Source organism: Carlito syrichta, unplaced genomic scaffold (genome assembly GCF_000164805.1).
Source record: "Carlito syrichta isolate Samal-C Ts95f unplaced genomic scaffold, Tarsius_syrichta-2.0.1 Scaffold315653, whole genome shotgun sequence".
In the NCBI taxonomy this organism is placed as follows: domain Eukaryota; kingdom Metazoa; phylum Chordata; class Mammalia; order Primates; family Tarsiidae; genus Carlito; species Carlito syrichta.
In genome coordinates, this window is record NW_007259749.1 from 261,069 (window position 1) to 282,905 (window position 21,837).

Below are 21,837 nucleotides of genomic sequence, written 5' to 3' on the forward strand. Positions count from 1 at the left end.
TATCTTTTTTCCCATTCTCTGGAACCATTTCCTTTCCTCACCCTACCCCTATAGATCAGTGCTCAGTCATCAGATTCCCTGAATCCAGGGACCTGGATAAAGTAGTTGCTTGGACTTTTTTTCACTATTTGGCATACAATATCACACATCTGGGCTGAACTCAGCTTTTTCAGTTATAGTGCTCTAATCTTTTTATATTTACCCTAAAATCTTCCTTCTCCTGGGATGCTCTCCAATCTCGAAATTTACAGGTAGTTTATATGCACAACCTTCATTTTCAAGATCCTTCTTGATGTTCTTACTAATCCTATCTGTAAATATTTAACTATAAATATTGTGGAGGGCTAGTATTTGTTGATTTCCACGGAACTTATACAGTTCCAAACAAGATACTCAGGATGACTAGATTTAAGCACTTTATTATTTGAAATTCTGAAAAGAAAAATTTTAGATTCCTCCTTATACTATATGAGCATCTATCATGTTTTCTACCAAAAAAAAAAAAAAAAAAACGGTCAGCCTGTCTCACTTGTCGGAAGGGAGCAGTAATGTTTTGAAATACGAAAACATTTTAACCTTTACTACTAATTTTATGCAATTATTTGCTTATGAGGACCACTAAAAGAGTAAGGATGAAGGAGGCCATTGGTTTTAATGGATAAAACTCTGGTCATAAGGAATAACTAGGTCAAAACTGTTCTTGAAAATAATACATTTTCAATTTCTTGCAGGTGCTTTTAAGGAAGCAGGAAATTTTGAATTTGCCTTCACCCCTTATACTTATAACCAAGTCTATCTGTTATCATTCTAACTGTGTTTAAAGAGTTCTTTTTTTAACTTTTGATACATATTACCCAAATTGATATCTCTTTATCTGAATACTTCATTATTCATCTTCAATAAAATCCTATTGGATTTGAGCAGATTCCAGCTTCATTGTAGAAAAGCTTGTACACGGTTACAGCTGTCTAAAAATGAAAAGGGTGGTATCAACAGCAATGAGCATGCCAATAAAGAGTGAATGAATATTTATAGTGATGACATTGAAAATGTTGGATACTTTGAGCTTTACTTATTCCTCTATAACTCCTATATTAAGTTTTAGAAGATAAGTAATCTATGTTTTAATGTCTACCTAGTCTGGGGTTGAAGATTTTTATGACTGTGTTATCAAGGGCATTGTAACAGTTAATTTAATGATATTAAGTGGAACTTATATTCATAAAACAGTCCTTCCATCCTATTCAATAAGCAGCTACAGACCACCTACAATTTACACAACATAAGAATAATAGACAGCTATTATATAAAGAAAACCAGAGACATACAGATGATGCTAGAATAATTCCATTCAGTGTAAAATAAATGATAGATCAATACTCTTTTTCCCACAAGGAACCCAGGATTTTTCCATACCTTAATTCCAAGATCGTCAAATTGAGGAGGGCTCTGAATCATATTTCAGAATTTGTTGTGTATTTTCTTAATAAACTAAGCAGCAAGGTGTAGAATCATTTTAATACCCCATGATAAAATTATATGGCAACATCAAACATAACTCCTTTGATACTGAGAATCCTCTCTGGCCAAATCTAGCCTCTCCTAAAATCTCTTCCAATTGGACAACTGCAAGAACCTAGACAAAATTCCTCTGTATTGCCAATGGGAAAAAACACTGATATGCCCTTAGAGAAGGAGCACTTTGCAACAAAATTCATTGGAGTTACACTTTTACTTCATAGTGATGTGTAACTTGTTTAGTCAAAGAGACTGATTGCAGTTATCATTTCAGTTTATTGTTGCCTTCTGACATCCAGACTCCTGTATCCCGAATATTCTGAACATTTGACATGGGTGAAGTGGTAAGAATGTACTTTCTCTTGGTTAGCGATTGCATATTGTAACATTAAAAAGTTTTAGTTACTCTTGATAAACTCAGAAGAATCAGATAAAATCATTTTGGCAGTGTCCTATTTCTTAGCATGTATTTAATTATTCTAGTATTTTTAGCTTAGTAATACTTGTTTCCAACAGAGGTTGCTTTTGATCAGTGGCTATCAGTAGATGTGCTGTGTAGAGCTGTTCAACATCATGTGAAGTATGTGATGAAAAGCAGTAAGACAAAAATGTTTTCCTTTCTGCTTTATTTCAAAAGTTAGGGAGACTTACCAAAAGCAAATGTATGTTAACTCTTTATATTCCCTGATATTTGCAAAGAGATGGGAAATGGGAGGTTTCTCCTCAGTGTAGCAGGATTGCGAGAAAAAAAATGCAGACTCTCCTTTGGCAAGTTAGGATTCTCACTTCATATTTATACACAAGTTTTAAATCTTTCCAGAATTTGTTTTTAATCAACAGCCATTATTCCCTTGTGATTGCCAGATTTGCATCCAGTTTTGTTTTCTGGTGAAAAATAATAACCTTTCAGTTCTGTTGTAAACCATGATAAGATCAAATAATAATTTTCATTACACAGACATGTACTCCAAAAAGGATAGATTGCAGAATATTCCTTAAAACTCACATAAAAGCATTTTCCATAAAATCCTCTAAAGTACAAAAGAACAAAATTAAAACATAAGCATGCAAAAAGCCATTTCATATTATTAAAAATAAATATCATCTTTATAATGAGAAATAAACAAGTAACTCAATATGTTCCGTAAATATAACTAACAAAAACAGACTTTTAGCTGGCAATGTGAAGCTGCTGATGTTTCTTGGAAAGAGTTCAGCTTCTCAGGTTGATACAGTGCTCCCTCCCACAACTCTGACATGTATATAAACCCTGAGCTCTCCAAAGCCCACTGCCAGTTCTCTTCACAAACTAATTGCAACGGAGAGACTAAAGATGATTCCTTTTTTATCCATATTTTCTCTGCTCTTGCTGTTTGTTGTTAACTCTGCAAATGCCAATGGTCATTATGACAAGATTTTGGCTCATAGCCGTATCAGGGGCCGGGAGCAGGGGTAAGTCACTGGTTTGGTTTTATAAACCTTTTTTTCTTTTTTTTTTTTCTTAGTTTGTTATAGGTGCAACTATGCATAAAGTTTCTCATATAAATCTCAGTTTTTTTCCTGCTTCTTAGAAAGTAACAAGAAAAAGGATAAGATGAGTATTCTATGATTTATATATGCATTTTAACTTTAAGAATTGCTGTCAAAATAACTTGAGTGTAACTGCTTTTATGAAACATTATATAATTTTAATCTAATTAGCAAAATGTATCAGCTCATTCCTTTACAATTTGGTTCATTTGTGTTTTAATTTTATTTCAAAAATCTGGGAAGGAGTGTTCAAAATTAGATAATTTACTCTTAGGAGCTATTATGTAAACAGGTTAGAACTATCTCACATGATGTTAGAGGAAATCTTATTTAAATTACATATGAAAGTTAAATGCTGAGTAATGTAACTAGTTCTCTGAATCCTTTAAAGATTTTTGTTTAATTATGTATTCTGTAAAATTTGTAAAAATTATTTATATTTCATAGAACAAATGCAACTACAACTTAACATTTTAAAAAGTTATTAGACTTAATTTAGTAAGTTAACCAATCATTTATAATTTTTTTAAAGTGTATATTGGCACTTCTTCCTATGACTCAGAGGGATTTTCATAATGTTCAAAAGCTTCCTTGTCTTACAGTAAAATAAGACTTCTATCTCTTTAAGAGAAACACACACACACACACACACACACACACACACACACACAATTGTAACAGAGCATGTTCTAATCTATTACTTTTGTTCAAATGATAAACCTTTACTTTGGACAACCATATCATTTAAAAGTTCATTTTAGCACTCATTTACTTCTGGATTAAATACCTAGAAAATTATAGAGAATAGTGTTTGTGCACAGAGTTAATATTGTCTCCTTTGCTTTCTGATCTCTCATTGTTCCAGACATCTTTAAAGCCATTGTCGTCCCCCAAATGATTACATTTGCTTTCTAAAGGGTCAGTGGATTATTCACTATTAAAAGCAATAAGACACATAGAAACAGAATCATGTTAAACTTAATGCTGTTTTAGTATTTCTATTAGGTTAGCTTTGTGAAGCACTTGTATTTTACTCTCAAAGGTCTATACTTTTCTCTCTTACTCTCTCTTTTTTTCCCCCTTTCCTCTTTTTCTCTCTGTCTTTTTTTCCCACAGACTTTAGCTTTTCCAATGATTCAGGAAGATTGGGTCAAGAGTTATAGTTCTGCAAAGCTAGAATCACATCTTTGAATATCAAATTCACATCTTAACTTTTACCATCTGATCTGTAAATATGAAAACTAGTCATTATTAGGACATTAACCTTTTTTTCCTTCTTCATCTTATCTTCCAGCCCAAATGTCTGTGCCCTTCAACAGATTTTGGGCACCAAAAAGAAATATTTCAGCACTTGTAGGAACTGGTATCAAGGTGCCATCTGTGGAAAGAAAACGTAAGTCTTTTTCATAATGTGTCACTTCCAAAGTCAACGCCATGATGCATATTTCTTCCCTTAGGTGTATACACCATCCTTCTGGAAAATAGTGTCCCAAATTGTGGGGGCAGGTTTAAAGAACAGAAAAAAAAATACATGTGAATAGTGAAATTCTCCCTGCATCTCCTTTATAACCAGTGGAACTCATATTTCTCCCTAACTCCACGTGTTATGAAGGCTGAAGGAGACAGATGACATCACTATTCAATTTGTCATAGAATCCATGTAAGCAATTGACTATGTGGTTTCTATTTCTGATTTGGCCCTCTTTTATCTTAGGCAAATCAATTAACCTCTGTGCCTCAGTTTCTGCATTTTATAAAAAAGCAGACCAGAAGAACAAACTGATTTAAAATATACTGGGTTTCTGATGTAATAGTTCATGTTTACCTCCAGTTATTTGCAAATTATCTAAAATACTTCAGTTTGCCTCAGAGTTTTCATCAAAGTCTAACACTGGGGAAAAAACCTTGAATTTCATTTTTTTTGTTTAATCCAGTGATTCTTAGTTCAAGCTGCCAGATCTCTCACAGGTACACAACGGTGATAATGGAAACTCATTTCTATATGTAATATTTCAATAACTAAAAAGATGACAATGTTTCAACTTAATTATATATTTCCTGATTAGCTTAAAATTGAAAAACATTGTTATTGCTTAATAGACATGCTTTTTGGTTTTCCTACCAATAAGTATTTGTAGTCTATAATACTCAGTGATCTGTCACAGAAAGAAAGAACAGAGTATCACATGTTCTCACTCATAAGTGGACCCTGAACATTTACCATAATACTATAAGAAAGGGATTGGCAGTAGCAGGATGCTGCTGGGGTAGGGGGGGTACCCAACATCAATAAGGGTACCTGATTTCAAACCAGGCAAAGTGAGGACCAAAGAGAGGCCCCAAACTTTACCTGCATCATGTCCACTTGTATGCCTAATCATGACTTGTACTCCATATCTTTAAAATAAAAGTTTAAAAAATAAAATCTACAAAAAATAATAAAAATTCTGGATTATAAAGGTTAAGAATCAATCATGTGGCCAAATTTTTTAATTTTACAGTGTGGGAACTGAGTCATAGATAGAATAAGTAGCTCAATCAGAAAGTTTTAGATGCCACCCTCAATCAATGAAACAGTGGAAATGGCTCCTCCACGCTTCCTGTTAATTTGGATTCCACCCTCAGAGATAGATGTCCAGAGAATCAAAAAGTCTAAAAAAGAATCTATTAGCATACTATCATTAAAATTTGGTTATCCTAAATTGGTGGAAAAATTGGTTAAAAACTCATCTCTAAGCTAATAATACTAATATAAACAATAAATACGGAAACACTTAACCTCTTGGAGACTTTACTTGTGAAACTTGGATTTAATACCTGTATTATAGAGTTTCAAAGAAGATAAATTTATGAATGAATGTGAAATTACTAACTATAACTCATAATATCGATTGTCCTTATAATTAAACTATTTTAAACAAATGCATACACACACACACACATACACACACACACACATATATATGAAAAGGGTCATGACCAGATATCTATTTGAAATGCACAGGATTATATTTATTACTAAGAAAGAATCATGTATACAAGGCATATAATCTAAACTGGTCTGTATCTACCTCAAGGTAATTAAGTCTAGGGCACCACAAGACTGCTGCCCACCCCCTGTTCATTGGCTTAACAGAATTGCAATCTAATGTTACTTTTTGACCTGGACATTATTACTATTAGTTTGAAGACATCTGCTAGTCTTGTGAGTTATTCACACAAGTGTAATGCAAGTCAGTAGTGACAAGTCAAGTCCCAGATGGGAATACTAAGGCTCTGAGTGTTCCCCTGTGTTCTTTATATGCTTGGATACCATAAGGCCTATTTAGAATGAACGCTAACTAGATAAGAGAGGACATGCTCCCTGAAATATTTAGGGAAAATCTTTTATTACATCCTTCCTGGAAGTTTAAGAAGTATGCTATCCTCTTACTTTAGCCATGTAAATATATTAAAGATATCAAGGCTTGTACAGAGCATACAGCAAGATTCTTTCTTAGATTCTTTCTTTCCATGAAAAAAAAAATCCTTTCCTTGGAGCCTGGCTTTTTACCAGAAATGTAACAGAGTCTCCTTTGTTCGATTATATTAAATTTCTTTCCCAAAGTAACATCATTTTCAAAAACAAATTTGCATCTGTGCACTGAAATAAATGTAAATGCTAGTTTTAAATAACTAAAGAAATCAATAATATTGACAGGAAGAATGCCTGATCTGCCATCTGCTTGCTTCTGTTAAATTCCCAGAGATATCTTTAGGACTCCATGTATCAGTTGATAGGAATGTTTGCCTTCCCATTGAACAGTTGCTCTAGGGATTTGGGGAAAGTAAACTGGGCAGACCTAAAGAAAAACATAAAGTTTCCTGTGTTTAAGATATTGCCCACAATGCATATTGGTCCAGCAATAATAACATTCTGTAGACTCCCTTTTATAGAATGTCAATTATATTTTTAGTTGGCATTCCATAAAATTTTAGATACTATTATGAAAAGATAAATTTCCCATGTTTAGAGCTGTGCAGAGCAATGATTTTTTTTTTATATTCTAGCTTTGTCCTAATGATCAATGAGAACATCATGTTTTCTGTGACATAAATGTTCTGAAAAAGCTAGTTTATTAATTCCAAAACATCTACTCATAAACACACTGTTTATGTTATCAGCTGAAATTACAACCAACTGTTGGAATTTTATCTCATCAAGTGCATTTATTCTCTACAGTAAGACTGATCCTTGAGTTATACTTGCATGTGTTATAGAAATTTTTGTTGTATAAACAATTTCTTTTTCTAGTTACTATTTTACTTCAAATAAGTGTTATCAGTTTCTGGATTGAGCACATTTTTTTGTTTGTTTGTTTCAGTATATTTGAAAGCTAATGTATAAGCAATTTTTAATTAATCTCTTGACATCCAATAAAAAATTTATTTATATGCAGATCCATGTAAATAAAAGTATTTCAGGAGCCCTATTAAAAGATCCCTATATAGCTTGTTAGGTTTCCAGTACTAACTATTCTTACAATCTTATTAAAATTAGAGAATTACTTGAAATTGGCATTTCACACTTAATTTTGTCTATTTTTAAAATCTAAAAGTTACATTTAAGACAACATTACATAATAAGAATTTTTCATTAACAAATGAAGAATATGAATCCAAAGTCATAAGCAGGACCACAGAACATTGGATGATTAGTTTATAGACTTAGCTTTAATTTGAAAATGCTTATTTACATTTATTTAACTGTATAAGATAATCTTTTATATCATTCAGATTTTTGCTTCTCAAAAATATGCTCTTATTATTATCTTTGTCATATTAATAAAAAGTTTTATTTCTTATAGTTGGTGATCTTTCTCCTAAACTGCCTAAATTCTTTCATTCATTCATACTTCTTGAGTACTAGAATCACAAGTAGATAAAAAGCTAGAAAAGAAATAACATCTTAATAAGCTAATTTATGTTTAATTGCTGAATTACAAAATAATTAATCTATAATTCTCTTAATCTGTATGACATGGTATTTAGCAACTGAAAATTTAAAAACAGTATGCATTTTTTACTTGCAATAGTCCTCTTATTTCAGTTATTTGATAGCATTATCCCAACATTTCTATTTAAAAAAAATATACATCATTATGTAAATTTTAATTTAAAAATATTGCCTATGTTACATCCTGAAGAACTCCAGAAAATGTTCTATGAAATGTGATAAAACGAAAGTTAGGATTATAGTACTAGTAAGATGAAAACATGGAAGTAATTACATAGATTACTATTTTCCCTCAAAATATAGTAAGTTAGATAGTCATTTTGTGTATACTTTTGTTTGCTTGAATTTTCTGATATTTTTTAAATTTTTGCCTACAGAATTCAATACACCTTATTAACTTTAAATAGGACAATATTTCCTTGAATATTGTACTCTAGCAACTTAAAAGAAACTTATTTAAATTGTTTTTCCAAATTTTACAACAAATTTATATTTAATATTATCAAATTAGCAACTCTACTGACAATTCAAACCTAAAAATAGCATTACTTATTTTAGTTAGAAATGAGATAGCATTTTATGATTAAAATTGGCTAGTGTATTTTGTAATTATACTAGCAAACATTTTAGTAATTTGTTGTTTACAAAATGACTTTAAAAGCATTATTTTATTCGAGATTCACAATTACCCCATGTATAGGTATTATAGTTACTATAGTCATGTTAAACAGTTGAGGAAACCGTGACTCAAACTTAATAAATGACTTCTTTAAGGTTCACCTCTATACCAAATACTAGTATTAGGATCCAGATTTCATTTTTCACAATATTCTATATTCAATATTCTAGAACTTTTTCATAGTACCATGAAACTGTAGAGAAAAATCAAGCTAATATAAATACAGAAAAAGCTTTAATTTCTAGACTTTCAATAAATCATGGTAATAAGTGATATGTTCTACCTAGTTTATGTTAAAATGTCTTATGTAGTTCTTCATCTAACATCTAAATATTAATTTTCTTCCAATATACAGGACTGTGTTATATGAATGTTGCCCTGGTTATATGAGAATGGAAGGAATGAAAGGTTGTCCAGCAGGTAAAAAAATCTCGATTTCCTGAATTAAAGGATGAACTTGTCTTATGCGAGGAAAAAAATTGAAGTAGTTTACAGATAAGCCAATTGTGTTTGTGTGTGTATGTGTGTATTTAGTACTATCACAAATCCAAGATACATTTCTCATATCTTTGTTTTAATTATGAATATATCATGGTGATAAAATATTAGAACATACTTCTCATGCACTGGATGCTAGGCAATACAGCAAAAATTTAGTCATAAATTTAAATTAGTTCAACTTCCCTTCTAGAACAAAAATCTTCTCTACAAAATCCCTTTCTTTGAACTTGTCTGGAAACACGAATCTTAACTACTTGGCAAGGTCATCTTCTACTCTAGCTAAACAGCTCTAATTTTATAATGTTCCTATAACTCTGCCAACTGGAGAAAAAATAGTCCATCTATTTCCTTTTAAAAATAGAAATAAAATTCAGATATTTTATGCCAATCATCATGCCCTTTCCCCAACTACCCTCTCTTCCTCCACAAAATTTTTTGCTTTCTGGGCTAGTCATCTCCAATCTTCTAATGTGACTGAACTCTGAAGTCCTCCCCATCATGAACACCAACCATAGAACGTCTCTAGTCCAATGGTTTTTCTGAATGTAATCTACACTGATATCGACAATCCATTTGAGTCTGAGCAACTGAGAGTATACCAAGACAAGTACCTTATTTTGGGAGACCTTGCATTTTTGCTATTGTCACTAGTAACCATGTCATATTATTAGCTCAGGTTTAATTTATAATAAATTAAAATTTATTACAGGTTTATTACATAAATGCTATCAGTCTCTCTAGAATTGTTTTTAAATCTAAGCATAGGACTCACATGGAATCTTGATAAATTTAGACTTGCAATTTTGACTCAATTTCTCCATCTTTTGGGGGTTCTTTTTATATCCTGGTGTTATACTTATTATTCAAATATACTAATTTTCTTTCTTTTTTTTCTTTTTTTTTGAGTTGGAGTCTCACTCCCAGACTGGAGTGCAGTGGCTGCTCCCAGCCACCACAGCCTCGACCAGCTGGGCTCCGGAAATCCTTCCGCCTCAGCCTTCCAAGTAGCTGGAACTACAGGCGCGCGCTATCACGCCTGGCTAATTTTTTATTAATTGTAGAGATGAGAGCTCGCCAAGTTGCCCAGGCGGGTCTCGAACCCGCGGGCCAAATATACTAATTTTCAAATCATATAGGGTCATATAGAAATCTATTACTAATTTTCAAATCATATAGAAAAATATGTTGGCTACATATTACTAAATAAATCCCTTCAGGTTGGCATTCATACATGAATCTTTCTTCTGAGGGGAAATAATCTGGAAGAATTAACAATTTTGATCTATTTTATTTCTGAAATTATAATGAGAATAAGCAAGTCTACATATTTATTTTAGGGACTCAAATACGTTAAAAACTACAGACTTAATTAATATATCTGATATTTGATATTTACCTATAACTTAGTTATTACTGATATAGCAGTTTTGAAAACTAAATAGACTAAAGTTTAAACCCAGAATGATAGTTTAAAATTATTTTTTCTTAACACAAAGGACATATGAAATAATATTTTAATAATATTTTATTATTTAGTACTCAAAAGTTAATTTTCATAATAAGTTAATGATTTGTAGAATTTTATTACTAAAATTATTAGTTAAATTTAATGGAGAAAGTGCAAATATTAAATGATAATGAAATAATATACTGAAAATATTATCCTCAGTTCTTCATTTCTTGATTGTTTCAGTTATGCCAATTGACCATGTTTATGGCACTCTGGGCATCGTTGGAGCCACTACAACACAGCACTACTCTGATGTCTCAAAACTGAGAGAAGAGATAGAAGGGAAGGGATCCTTCACTTACTTCGCACCGAGTAATGACGCTTGGGACAACTTGGATTCTGTAAATCATTATTTTTATCAATATATTTATTTTTTGCTGTTACTATTTAATTTTAATTGATTTATTAACTGAGATATTAATAGAAACTTTAAAACTTTCTATTATGCATACATGGGGATATCTAAAGAAACACTTTATTGCAGGAAGTAAAACATTTTAATACATCCATAAATAGAATAACTCTCCAGTAGACTTATAGACTAATTTAAAAAAAAAAAAAAAACTAAATCAATAATGGGCTAAAAGGGCACTCAGTATTATCCTATGTTACTTCTTTCTTATTTCTTTTTTGTTTGTGAGATTATGTATGCAATTCTAGATGATCTGTCTAATAGAACGGTAATTTTAAAAACCTAATGGAGCCGGGCTTGGTGGCTCAGCCTGTAATCCCGCGCCTTTGGGAGGCTGAGGTGAGTGGATTGCCTGAGTCTGCCGGTTCGAGACCCGCCTGGACAGCGATACCTCATCTCTACAATAAATCAAAAAATCAGCCGGGCATGGTAGCGCATGCCTGTAATTCCGGCTACTCGGAAGGCTAAGGCGGAAGGATCGCCGGAGACCAGCAGGTCGAGGCTGCGGAGGCCGGGAGCGGCCACTGCACTCCAGTCTGGGCGACGGAGTGAAACTCCAACTCAAAAAAAAAAAAAAAAAATTTCTCCTTGGATATTTCATCTGCATCATTAAACGAAAGCCATCCAAAAAAATGCTGTTTTCTTTCTCTCCACAAATAATTGTTTTTCTGCTGCCTGTTTTCCATAATCAGTAGCTCCAGTCTCAATGTTCACATTTGAAAATTTTGATCCCTCTTTACCTCTCATTATCCAATTCTTTTTAATACCCATGTTTCATCTAATGTGATCCTCCTAAGTAATTCTCTCATTTCTGCTGTGCTTTGCCACACAATTAACTTTCCTGAATTCTGGCTTTAATCTTTAAATTCCAGTGCCACAAAACCTTCAGGGCTTCCTTATGGACAGTTTAACTTACTCCTTATTTAGTTATTAAAGTCCTCTACATTATTGTTTAATATACCTTTTTGAATTTAGTTCTTAATTTTACCTGAGAAACATAACAGTATGTGTTTACCAAATGAGATAACTTTTGTTTTCCCAACATTCACCCTAAATCAGCAACTGGACTTGGATTGACCATCACACCATTCCTACCCATTTAAATTGTATCTACTCTGAGTCAAGGGTCATCTTCAAACTACTTTTCATATAGTTGGCCTTCTTCATTTGATCACAGAAAATATTTTTTCTCCTCTTATTATGCTTACTTTTACCTACTGCTATATGACAAGTACCTTAATTGTTGAGATGTTGCTTTATATATCTCTGTATTTCTTATAGCAGTGAGTACAATATAATACATGGCATTGGATAGATTAAAAAGGCACAGGTGGTTGACTTCTTGAATTTTATGTGAAATAAACATGAAACCATGTTAAAACTCAAGTGTTATACACAAATATAATGCCACTTAAGATATTTTAAATAGCTAATGATTTCATATCCTCCAATGTCTTATCATCATATCTCTTCATCATATCTCTTCATCAGCATATTGGTAAAAAAATGGTCTGTCCAGGCACTCTATCAGATTCAAGATCCTTATCTGAGTACCTAAACTTACAAAATGTATTTTATTTACTTATTATTATTATTATTATTACTGTTATTATTATTATTTTATTTTTTGTAGAGACATGATCTCACTATGTTGTTCAGGTTGGACTTGAACTTCTGGTCTCAAGCAATTCTTCCACCTCAGCTTTCCAAAGTGCTAGAATTATAGGTGTGAACCATTGCAACCAGCCCATAATTTCTCAACTAACTAGGATAATATAATTTTAAATTATTTGTTGTAATTTTGTGTGAATATCTGAAAATGCAGTGAGAAAACATCAAGAGACTAGATATAGGGTGATCATATGACTTTTAGTAATGATCCACAGTAAATTAAATTTCTATCATTTCAATTTTTCCTAGGATATCCGTAGAGGTTTGGAAAGCAATGTAAATGTTGAGTTATTGAATGCTTTACATAGCCACATGGTTAATAAGAGAATGTTGACCAAGGACTTAAAAAATGGCATGATTGTTCCTTCAATGTATAACAATTTGGGACTTTTCATTAACCATTATCCTAATGGGGTAAGTTTCACTAATAAAAAGTACATTGCTCATAAATATCTTTTTGAAATTGTGTCAATATCGTTTATATAATGTTCACTGAAATAATAAAATAAGCGCTATATCATGACTTTCCCCCAAACCTCGGGCATATAAATTTCCAATCCAGTTACTAAGTTCTACTAGAGAGTGATTGTGAAGGAAAAATTATGCTGACAGCTCATTGACAGTATACTTAAGTGTTCTAAAAAAGGAAATTTTAATAACTGATGTTGAAAAATGTGTTTATGCATGGCAAAAAGGATAATCAGAGAATGAGTGTCCTTGTATTCACTCCCTGGTTATTATATTAATTGGGGTTCTTGTGTATTTGGATCAGTATCTTTATGGGAAACTGCCAAAAGGGTCATAGGACTCTATAAATAGTTAAGTTCCCTAGGGGCAAAATAGGTCAATAATGAGTAATATTTAGGAAATTGTTGTTTAAAAAAACTGAGTATAAACTTACGCAATGATTATTTCTCTTTATCAGAAATTATTTTAGGACTAATTAGACTTCTTTATATAATTCGCTGTCCTACATTAAAAATACTTCATAACTCTCTGCATAAAAGAAAGAGAGGAATAAAAGCAATAATTTGAATTAAAAAAAAACAATTTTGCCTTGTGGTTTCAGATATATCAAGGAAGTCTGGACTTGGGTTCTAAATTAGCTCCATTTTCTCTTCCAGTACCTTTTAGATATAGCAAGATATCTTCATCCAAAGTTTTTCTATTTAAAATATAGGCTTCTTTGTGTTAATTTACCAGTATAAATAAAATTTGGGAATGAGCTTGCTGTCTCAGGGGTCAATGGACATCTTTGATTTCGGTAATTTGATATTTTTTCAAATAATTATAGGTTGTCACTGTTAATTGTGCTCGAATCATCCATGGGAACCAGATTGCAACAAATGGTGTTGTTCATGTCATTGACCGTGTCCTTACACAAATTGGTACCTCAATTCAAGACTTTATTGAAGCAGAAGATGAACTTTCATCTTTCAGAGTAAGTCCAAGAGCAGATTGCCTAGGATCATTGAAATCCTTCCTCTTCCCCTGTCAAAATCTAAGCACAACATAAATGCTATTAAATAAATCTGTCAGAAATTTAACAAACATGATTCTTGAAATGAAACTATTTTCATTATACAAAGGAGAAGCCATATCCTTATATGAAGTAATAGTATTTTTATGGACATGATAGATAATGATTAGTTACATGACTACTATGTATTTAGTGCATTTAGAATGTGTTCATCTCATTTATTATATACTCTGCTGGATATTTCTAGTTTCACAAACATGGGTAAAATTCCCATTCTTGCAAATACAATTTGAGGAAAGTTGGAAAAGACATAGCTGATAGTGTCAAAAAGTAATGTTTTAAAAATCTAACAAGAAAAAAACTTCTATAGTGAAGAAATCAACTTTCTCATGTCAACCTAGGCTAAGCATGTTGTAATTTTCTTTTGAATTTGCAATGGGCAAGTCTCTAAAAGAGACTTTGTATTTCAGGCAGCTGCCATCACATCAGATATATTAGAAGCACTGGGAAGAGATGGTCACTTCACACTCTTTGCTCCTACCAATGAGGCCTTTGAGAAACTCCCACGAGGTGTCCTGGAAAGAATTATGGGAGACAAAGTGGCTTCCGAAGGTAATAAAATGACTTCATTTCTGAGAAGTCTCCCAGAATTCTGGGAAGAAAAGGAAATCAATAAGACACTAGTTTTTGCTTATAATATCAGCTTTAATATTCAAAGAGAAAGAAAAACTTTTATTCTGAGATGCACTATAAAAACAAAAGTCTTTAAAAATCCTTAAAAGAGTAGACAGAGTATAATTCTTAAGTAATAAGAGTGTCCTTAAGATCACATTTTTGTTCTGCTTTAAAGTACATAAGTAGCAGATATTAGGAAAGATTAGCAAATGCTGAAAAGAAATATTAGGTCATAAAAATTTAATATTGCATACATATTATTCAGTGCTTTTAATTCTATATTTTTGCCAAAATAAGTAATTGAGTTGGGCTACTAAGTACTGACACACAGAAGAATTTGGCTGCTTTCCTGTCTCCCATTCTATCATCAGATACTACATTGTGTTGGTACATTTCACGTACTCAGCCTATCCTCAAATACAAACTTAAGATGAAAAATTTTTAGGTTGCAGAATAGAGATCACACAGTTATAGCATATATCTGTCCAATGTTCTTCAAGAAATCATCTTTATTTGGGGTACTTTCTAGGTGTTTTCTTTAGGAAACAGTTTGTCTTACTCTCAGCTTCTATCAAATCCATTGCAAGTTATGTTCAGATATTCTGTTATGGGAAGCTGAAGCAAGATACTGCTTGAGTATTTTAGAAAAAGTATCATCAAGAACTACTTATTTTTACTTTCTTATCAAAAATTGCATACTTATGATACCTAGAACTTATCTAACCACATTTTCTAGAACATAAATTATATCCTAAAGTTGATCTGCTCTTCATTTTACTTTCTATCAAACTGAGCTATTTCTATTGAGTAACTGATGGAACAAAAAACTTTAGAACATAAACAGTAGGATTTAAAAGACTTCAGTCAATCCTTCAGTCTTTATATGTGTATTATATTTCTTAGAAATACTTAGTTCCATAATAAATCACATATCTAAAGTGTCAAATATTAGTTCCCCTCATCTAAAAGCTTGTTCTTTATTATTTTGTCCTCCAGCTCTCATGAAGTATCATATTTTAAATACTCTTCAGTGCTCTGAGGCTATTATGGGAGGAGCAGTCTTCGAGACCCTAGAAGGAAACACAATTGAGATAGGATGTGATGGTGACAGCATAACTGTAAACGGAATCAAAATGGTGAACAAAAAAGATATCGTGACAAATAATGGTGTGATCCATTTGATTGATCAGGTTCTAATTCCTGATTCTGGTAAGCAACAATTTCATAGTTTTTACTTACTGTTATTTACCAAGTATGGTGTCTCAAAGGGCAAGTAAATGAAAAATGGATATGCAGTGAAAAGACTGTGGAAAACAAAACCAATGAACAGTGAGCTAGTCGAGTACTAAATAGGTAGCCTGTTTGGCCATGGGCACTTCAGGCATGGAATATTGGCTTTTCAGGTTTCCTAACATCTAATATTTATAAAGGTTCTCACAGTGTCAAAGTTTTTCTTGGAAACAGAAGAAAAGATGTAAACAAATGCTCAATGTTGGATAAATGAGAGAGTTATGGCATCCACAGAGTAGAGAGGTGAGAGGTGAGTCACAGAGAATTAAACTATTAGTAGAAAGACAGAAACATATTTCTCTTCTGAAATCCTTTGTGGTTATTAATCTCCCAAAATGGAATCAGGCACTCTTTTTCTAGGGAAAGGCAAATGCCTTGTCACAGTGACATTGCAGTAAATAGCTTACAATATCAAAAAACAGCCAAGAATTGACTTACTTCTTTCATGATGATGATAATAGCAATAATGACATTTTTAGCAGAGTAATGGTTTATTTTTCAGCCAAACAAGTTATTGAGCTTGCTGGGAATCAGCAAACCACTTTCACAGAACTTGTGGCCCAACTGGGCTTGGCATCTTCTCTGAGGCCAGATGGAGAATACACGTTGCTGGCACCTGTGAATAATGCATTTTCTGGTATGTATGGACACATGTTCCTGCTTTCCCTCTGCATATTTTTTTTTCTTTACCATGATGGTTTGCAACAAGAAATAATAGATGTTTTGTAAGGTGTTGATTAACTTCTACGTTGACTACACATACAATTTGTTAGTACTGTTGCTGTGTTTACTAAAATCTTCATTTCAAAACATTTCATTATAATGAATAATAATTTACAGGGAATGAAAGTTTATAACAGGTAGTAGTGAATTATTTTATGAATCTTAGAACATTTCCAGCACATGTAAGGATGTGTTAGTAGATCTTAAGAAAAATAAATCTGATTTATTTGATACCAACATAGTAATATTTAGAATTAAATAAATGTATTTCACATTTAAAAATTCGAACAGTAAGAATGTCAAATTGAAAAAAATAAAAAGAGACTATAATACACTTCTATATTGTGATGTGAAATATTATGTAAGTGGTTCACCAAATAGTTGTTATTTACAGAAAGTGTTTAGACTAATGCAACCTATCATTTATTTCCAGAAAAAAATATTTGTGAAGACATATCTAAACTGTTAAGCAAAATTTAGTAATTAAAAAAGTAAATACCTTTTTTATGTTTCCCAAGTACTAAATTGTGATGTGGAAAATTATTAATTGGAAGAAAAGTCAAATTACTAGAAGTGCTGCTTTTCTTCTTTGTAATAAAAATGTTCATATGTTTCCACATTAACTTACCTTTAAAATTGTGTGTACTTTGATTCTTTTACCAGTAATAAAGATGAATTTACAAATGATTCATCATTAGTCGTTCATGAAACTAATGAACATCTAATTGTCAGACAAAACCTTGGCCACCATTATGGTTTAGCTACATAAAACTACATAGGCCTTTCTGAGATAAAACTCATCATTTGAACTGCTTGGAACTGTGTTATAGTCATTTGATGCAATCGATCACTGAGTTTCCTCTTGCTCTTGAGCATTTAGTTGACTCATATGAATACTGGATCCATAATATCAACAGTATTAGGGATTATACATTTTCATGATTTTTTTAACCAAGATAAATTTTAATGTTTTCTACATAAAATCATGCTCTTTCTTAATGAATTTACTTGTAGATGATACTCTGAGCATGGATCAGCGCCTTCTTAAATTAATTCTGCAGAATCATATATTAAAAGTAAAAGTTGGCCTTAATGAGCTTTACAATGGACAAAAACTTGAGACCATCGGAGGCAAACAGCTCAGAGTCTTCGTGTATCGTACTGTAAGTGAATCAGAACAAGATAAAAAAATCCACATTGACCTAAATGTCAGATGACATACATTTGTCAAAGAATGTTGTAATAATAGTTATGCCAGAGTTTTATGAATGTGACTGTAATATTATTCATGTGCATATAGCCTGAGTGAAAAGACTGTTATATGATTACATAAAAAGTGTCATATATTCATAACTCAGATTTGTATTTATTTCATTATAAACAATTTTATGTTCTAAAGCATTAATTATTTTAAATTCCAGAAAGCACCAAAATCCCTCTAAAATAAGTTTTTCAATTTGCAAGGCAATTTTATACAGAATCAAATGTGTAGGATATTTTATTGTGATAACAATTCAGCAACTGAATCCCTTTTGAATGATTTTTAAGATAGACATATAGAGATTTTATAGATACACAGATTTCTAGACTCAATAAAATAGTACTGATGGTATTTTTTACAGAAAATTTCTAGAAATTTCAGAAACTTATGAAAATTACAGTGCAACTAATTGCACTTGTTCAGTGTCTGTCCAAATAACACATGCAACTACTGCTAAATGACTTCACTGGAAGTCAAGCATTACCTAGAAATGAATATGCAACTCTCTGTAGCTCCTCAACTTTAAAACTCTCTGTAGCTCCTCAACTGCATTTTAAATTATTCACATACATATATAAATATATATGCGTATATTTATGTATATATATATGTATATACATATGTAAATATATCAATGACTTGACTTATAATTGATAGTATCTTACGGTCAAAAAATATGATACATATTTGTGAAGAACAGAAGAGGACTGAAGACAAGAAACTCTATGGCTAATATTGACCAAAAGAGAGTCAGAAGGAATAGTTAAAACCTGGAGAGAAGTGATGAAAAATATAGAAATGGAATTCCACGAAATTTTTGAAATTTATTGACAAACTTCTTGCTTGATTATCTAGGATAACTTGGGTTTCAGTAGACAATCTAGCTGGAAAAGAAGTATGGGATCAGATTGTACAACACTGAAAACAGAAAAGATGCTGTTTTCTCTGGCCTCAGAGGCCAGGTGCTCTCTCAAAAGGGCCAATCCATAAATTTAATTATGCAGCTACATTCACATGAGAAATTTCAGGCAAGAAAACAGTCATTATATATCATTCTTTTCTTTGCTAGGCTGTCTGCATTGAAAATTCATGTATGGTGAGAGGAAGCAAGCAAGGAAGAAACGGCGCCATTCACATATTCCGAGAGATCATCAAACCAGCAGAGAAATCCCTCCATGAAAAATTAAAACAAGATAAGCGCTTTAGGTAAGCCTATTAGTTGCATCTCCACAAAAGAATGAGAGCTGTTGATATATTTTTGTTTCACACTTCATATCCCAGAAGGCATTCCGTCTCCTGTATTGCTGAGAATAGAATTTAGAATAAGTCCATACAAATGTTGTCAAAATTGATGTATGTTTTAAATGCTTTTTATTTTGCTTCCTGTTCCCCCATGATATGATTTTGTGAGTGGAAACACTCTAATAGACTGATCTACTCCTTAAAAATTGTCTTAAAGCTAGTTCTCATACTAGCAATAACTATTTCATGAAGTATTAAATTTAAAAAGTTTTCATTTTGCTATAAAGTGTTGTCATGATTTATAATATGAAAACAGATAAAGAAACTTAAAAATCATATTGTGAAGTTCAACAATTTTCTTATGATAAAATTTCCTTTAAAATTGCATTTAAAACGTGAAAATGTGTGAGTAATTTTCTCATGCTTTCCACAATACATGAGTTTTATCCTATTATATGCATTGTGCATGAACATACCTAAATCCAAATATAACAAAATAAAATGTAAATTCTTTCGGCTTAGCGTCTTCCTCAGTCTACTTGAAGCTGCAGACTTGAAAGAGCTCCTAACACAACCTGGAGATTGGACATTATTTGTGCCAACCAATGATGCTTTTAAGGGAATGACTAGTGAAGAAAAGGAAATTCTGATTCGTGAGTAAATACCAAATATTTGCCCCTTGATTTCAGGATCTTACTTCTTCTTCAAACTTTCTCACTTAGTTATCAGCCTAAAAAAATCCCTTCTTTTGTATTCATAGCTAGACTTAGTTTCCTTTAATTCCACTTGGGATGTGTGAACGGTTGCTCAATATTGTTCGTAAACCTCTTAGTCATGTTGTTGGGTGACATGTTCACTTATGTTGTTTATATTAAAGACCATATAATTAGCTAACAGAAGAAAATAGTCAAGATTTCAAAAATAATTTCATATTTTTTCTTCCAGCAAGTTGGGTAATAATGCTTTGATTGAGCTGACTGAAGTGACTGTATGATTTGGCATAGCATTGATAGCTATTTGAAAGAACAATGGCATTATAAGAAAATGCAATGTAAAAGTAATATAGACAAAGAAATGTTTTGTTTCATAGCCCTTGTACTATCAAAATTTCATATTATGAAATAAATATGTATATTTTTCTCTAGGAGACAAAAATGCTCTTCAAAACATCATTCTTTATCATCTGACACCAGGAGTTTTCATTGGAAAGGGATTTGAACCGGGTGTTACTAATATTTTAAAGACAACACAAGGAAGCAAAATATATCTGAAAGGAGTAAGTTGTTCAGAGTAAATTTATAATAGGATTCATCTATCATTAAATTATATTAATACTCATCTTTTATTAATTTTCTTGTTGACTTTATCTTCTGTTTTGATAGGTAAATGATACCCTTCTGGTGAATGAACTGAAATCAAAAGAATCTGACATCATGACAACAAATGGTGTCATTCATGTTGTAGATAAACTCCTCTATCCAGCAGGTTGGTAATTATTGAACTCATTATTGAGCTAAGTGATAATATGAACCTAGATTTTTATTTCATACTTTCTTATCAATATTTACTGAATGTTCTCCTTCATAGACACACCTGTTGGAAATGATCAGCTGCTGGAAATACTTAATAAACTGATCAAATACATCCAAATTAAGGTATAGAACATTACCGGATTTATTTCAAATATGTTGAGCATACATTGTAGGTTTTACATAAGAGACTAGAGATGTATGTATCAATAAGTTGGATTGCTCTTTGTTGCCTATTCACCACTTGCTTTTCTATAAAGAAATGGCATCATTTCTTCAAGGTTTTGTTCAACAAATAGCTATTAAAAACTACTCTGGACCAACCAGTGTATTGAGGGTTAATGAAAAATATGAAATTGAATCAGAGTTGGTCTTTATTCAAAAAGTTTGCAGTCCAGATGAGAAAATAAAAAGTACAAAAATTAAAAAAAATCATCCTGTCATACGGTTTTGATTCTGAGTTTAATCGTAAAATAAATAATTTACTTATAAAAATTTGTCACTAATTACAGGTTAAAGGTAAAGAAGTACTTTGCTTCTATGTCATTGCAGGGTCAAAATAGTAGAAAACACAAAGTAGTATTTAATAAATCTATTTAAATTTGAATTAATTATTCTATAATTAATAAAACTCTGAGTAACAAATTCAATGATTTTTATGCCATCTGACCTGATAGTAAAAACCCGGTAGATAATTTATATGATGACTTCTTTTCTATTAAGTGTAATGATAGTGTCACTATTTTTATGTTACCAAGAATTAAAGTAGTGCCATGTTTGTTTGTTTTTTGATACAACTAGCACATTTCATATTACTAAA

The 21,837-nt window shown here is 31.7% G+C and overlaps 1 protein-coding gene across 9 annotated transcripts in view; it reads left to right on the forward strand.

Moving 5' to 3' along the window:
- Positions 1-2,737: 2,737 nt before the first annotated feature.
- POSTN (periostin) overlaps positions 2,738-21,837 on the forward strand; it is a 34,651-nt gene continuing 15,551 nt past the window's right edge. For all 9 annotated transcript variants that reach the window (XM_008073132.2, XM_008073135.2, XM_021706509.1 and 6 more), the window contains exons 1-15: positions 2,738-2,970; positions 4,343-4,441; positions 9,079-9,143; positions 10,918-11,075; positions 13,067-13,231; positions 14,112-14,258; positions 14,768-14,909; positions 15,969-16,181; positions 16,765-16,899; positions 18,000-18,148; positions 19,316-19,452; positions 20,011-20,141; positions 20,634-20,764; positions 20,871-20,973; positions 21,076-21,143. In XM_008073132.2, coding sequence (XP_008071323.1) covers positions 2,852-2,970; positions 4,343-4,441; positions 9,079-9,143; positions 10,918-11,075; positions 13,067-13,231; positions 14,112-14,258; positions 14,768-14,909; positions 15,969-16,181; positions 16,765-16,899; positions 18,000-18,148; positions 19,316-19,452; positions 20,011-20,141; positions 20,634-20,764; positions 20,871-20,973; positions 21,076-21,143 — 1,962 coding nt within the window. In that variant the 5' untranslated portion in view covers positions 2,738-2,851. The remainder of the gene's footprint in view (positions 2,971-4,342; positions 4,442-9,078; positions 9,144-10,917; positions 11,076-13,066; positions 13,232-14,111; positions 14,259-14,767; positions 14,910-15,968; positions 16,182-16,764; positions 16,900-17,999; positions 18,149-19,315; positions 19,453-20,010; positions 20,142-20,633; positions 20,765-20,870; positions 20,974-21,075; positions 21,144-21,837) is intronic.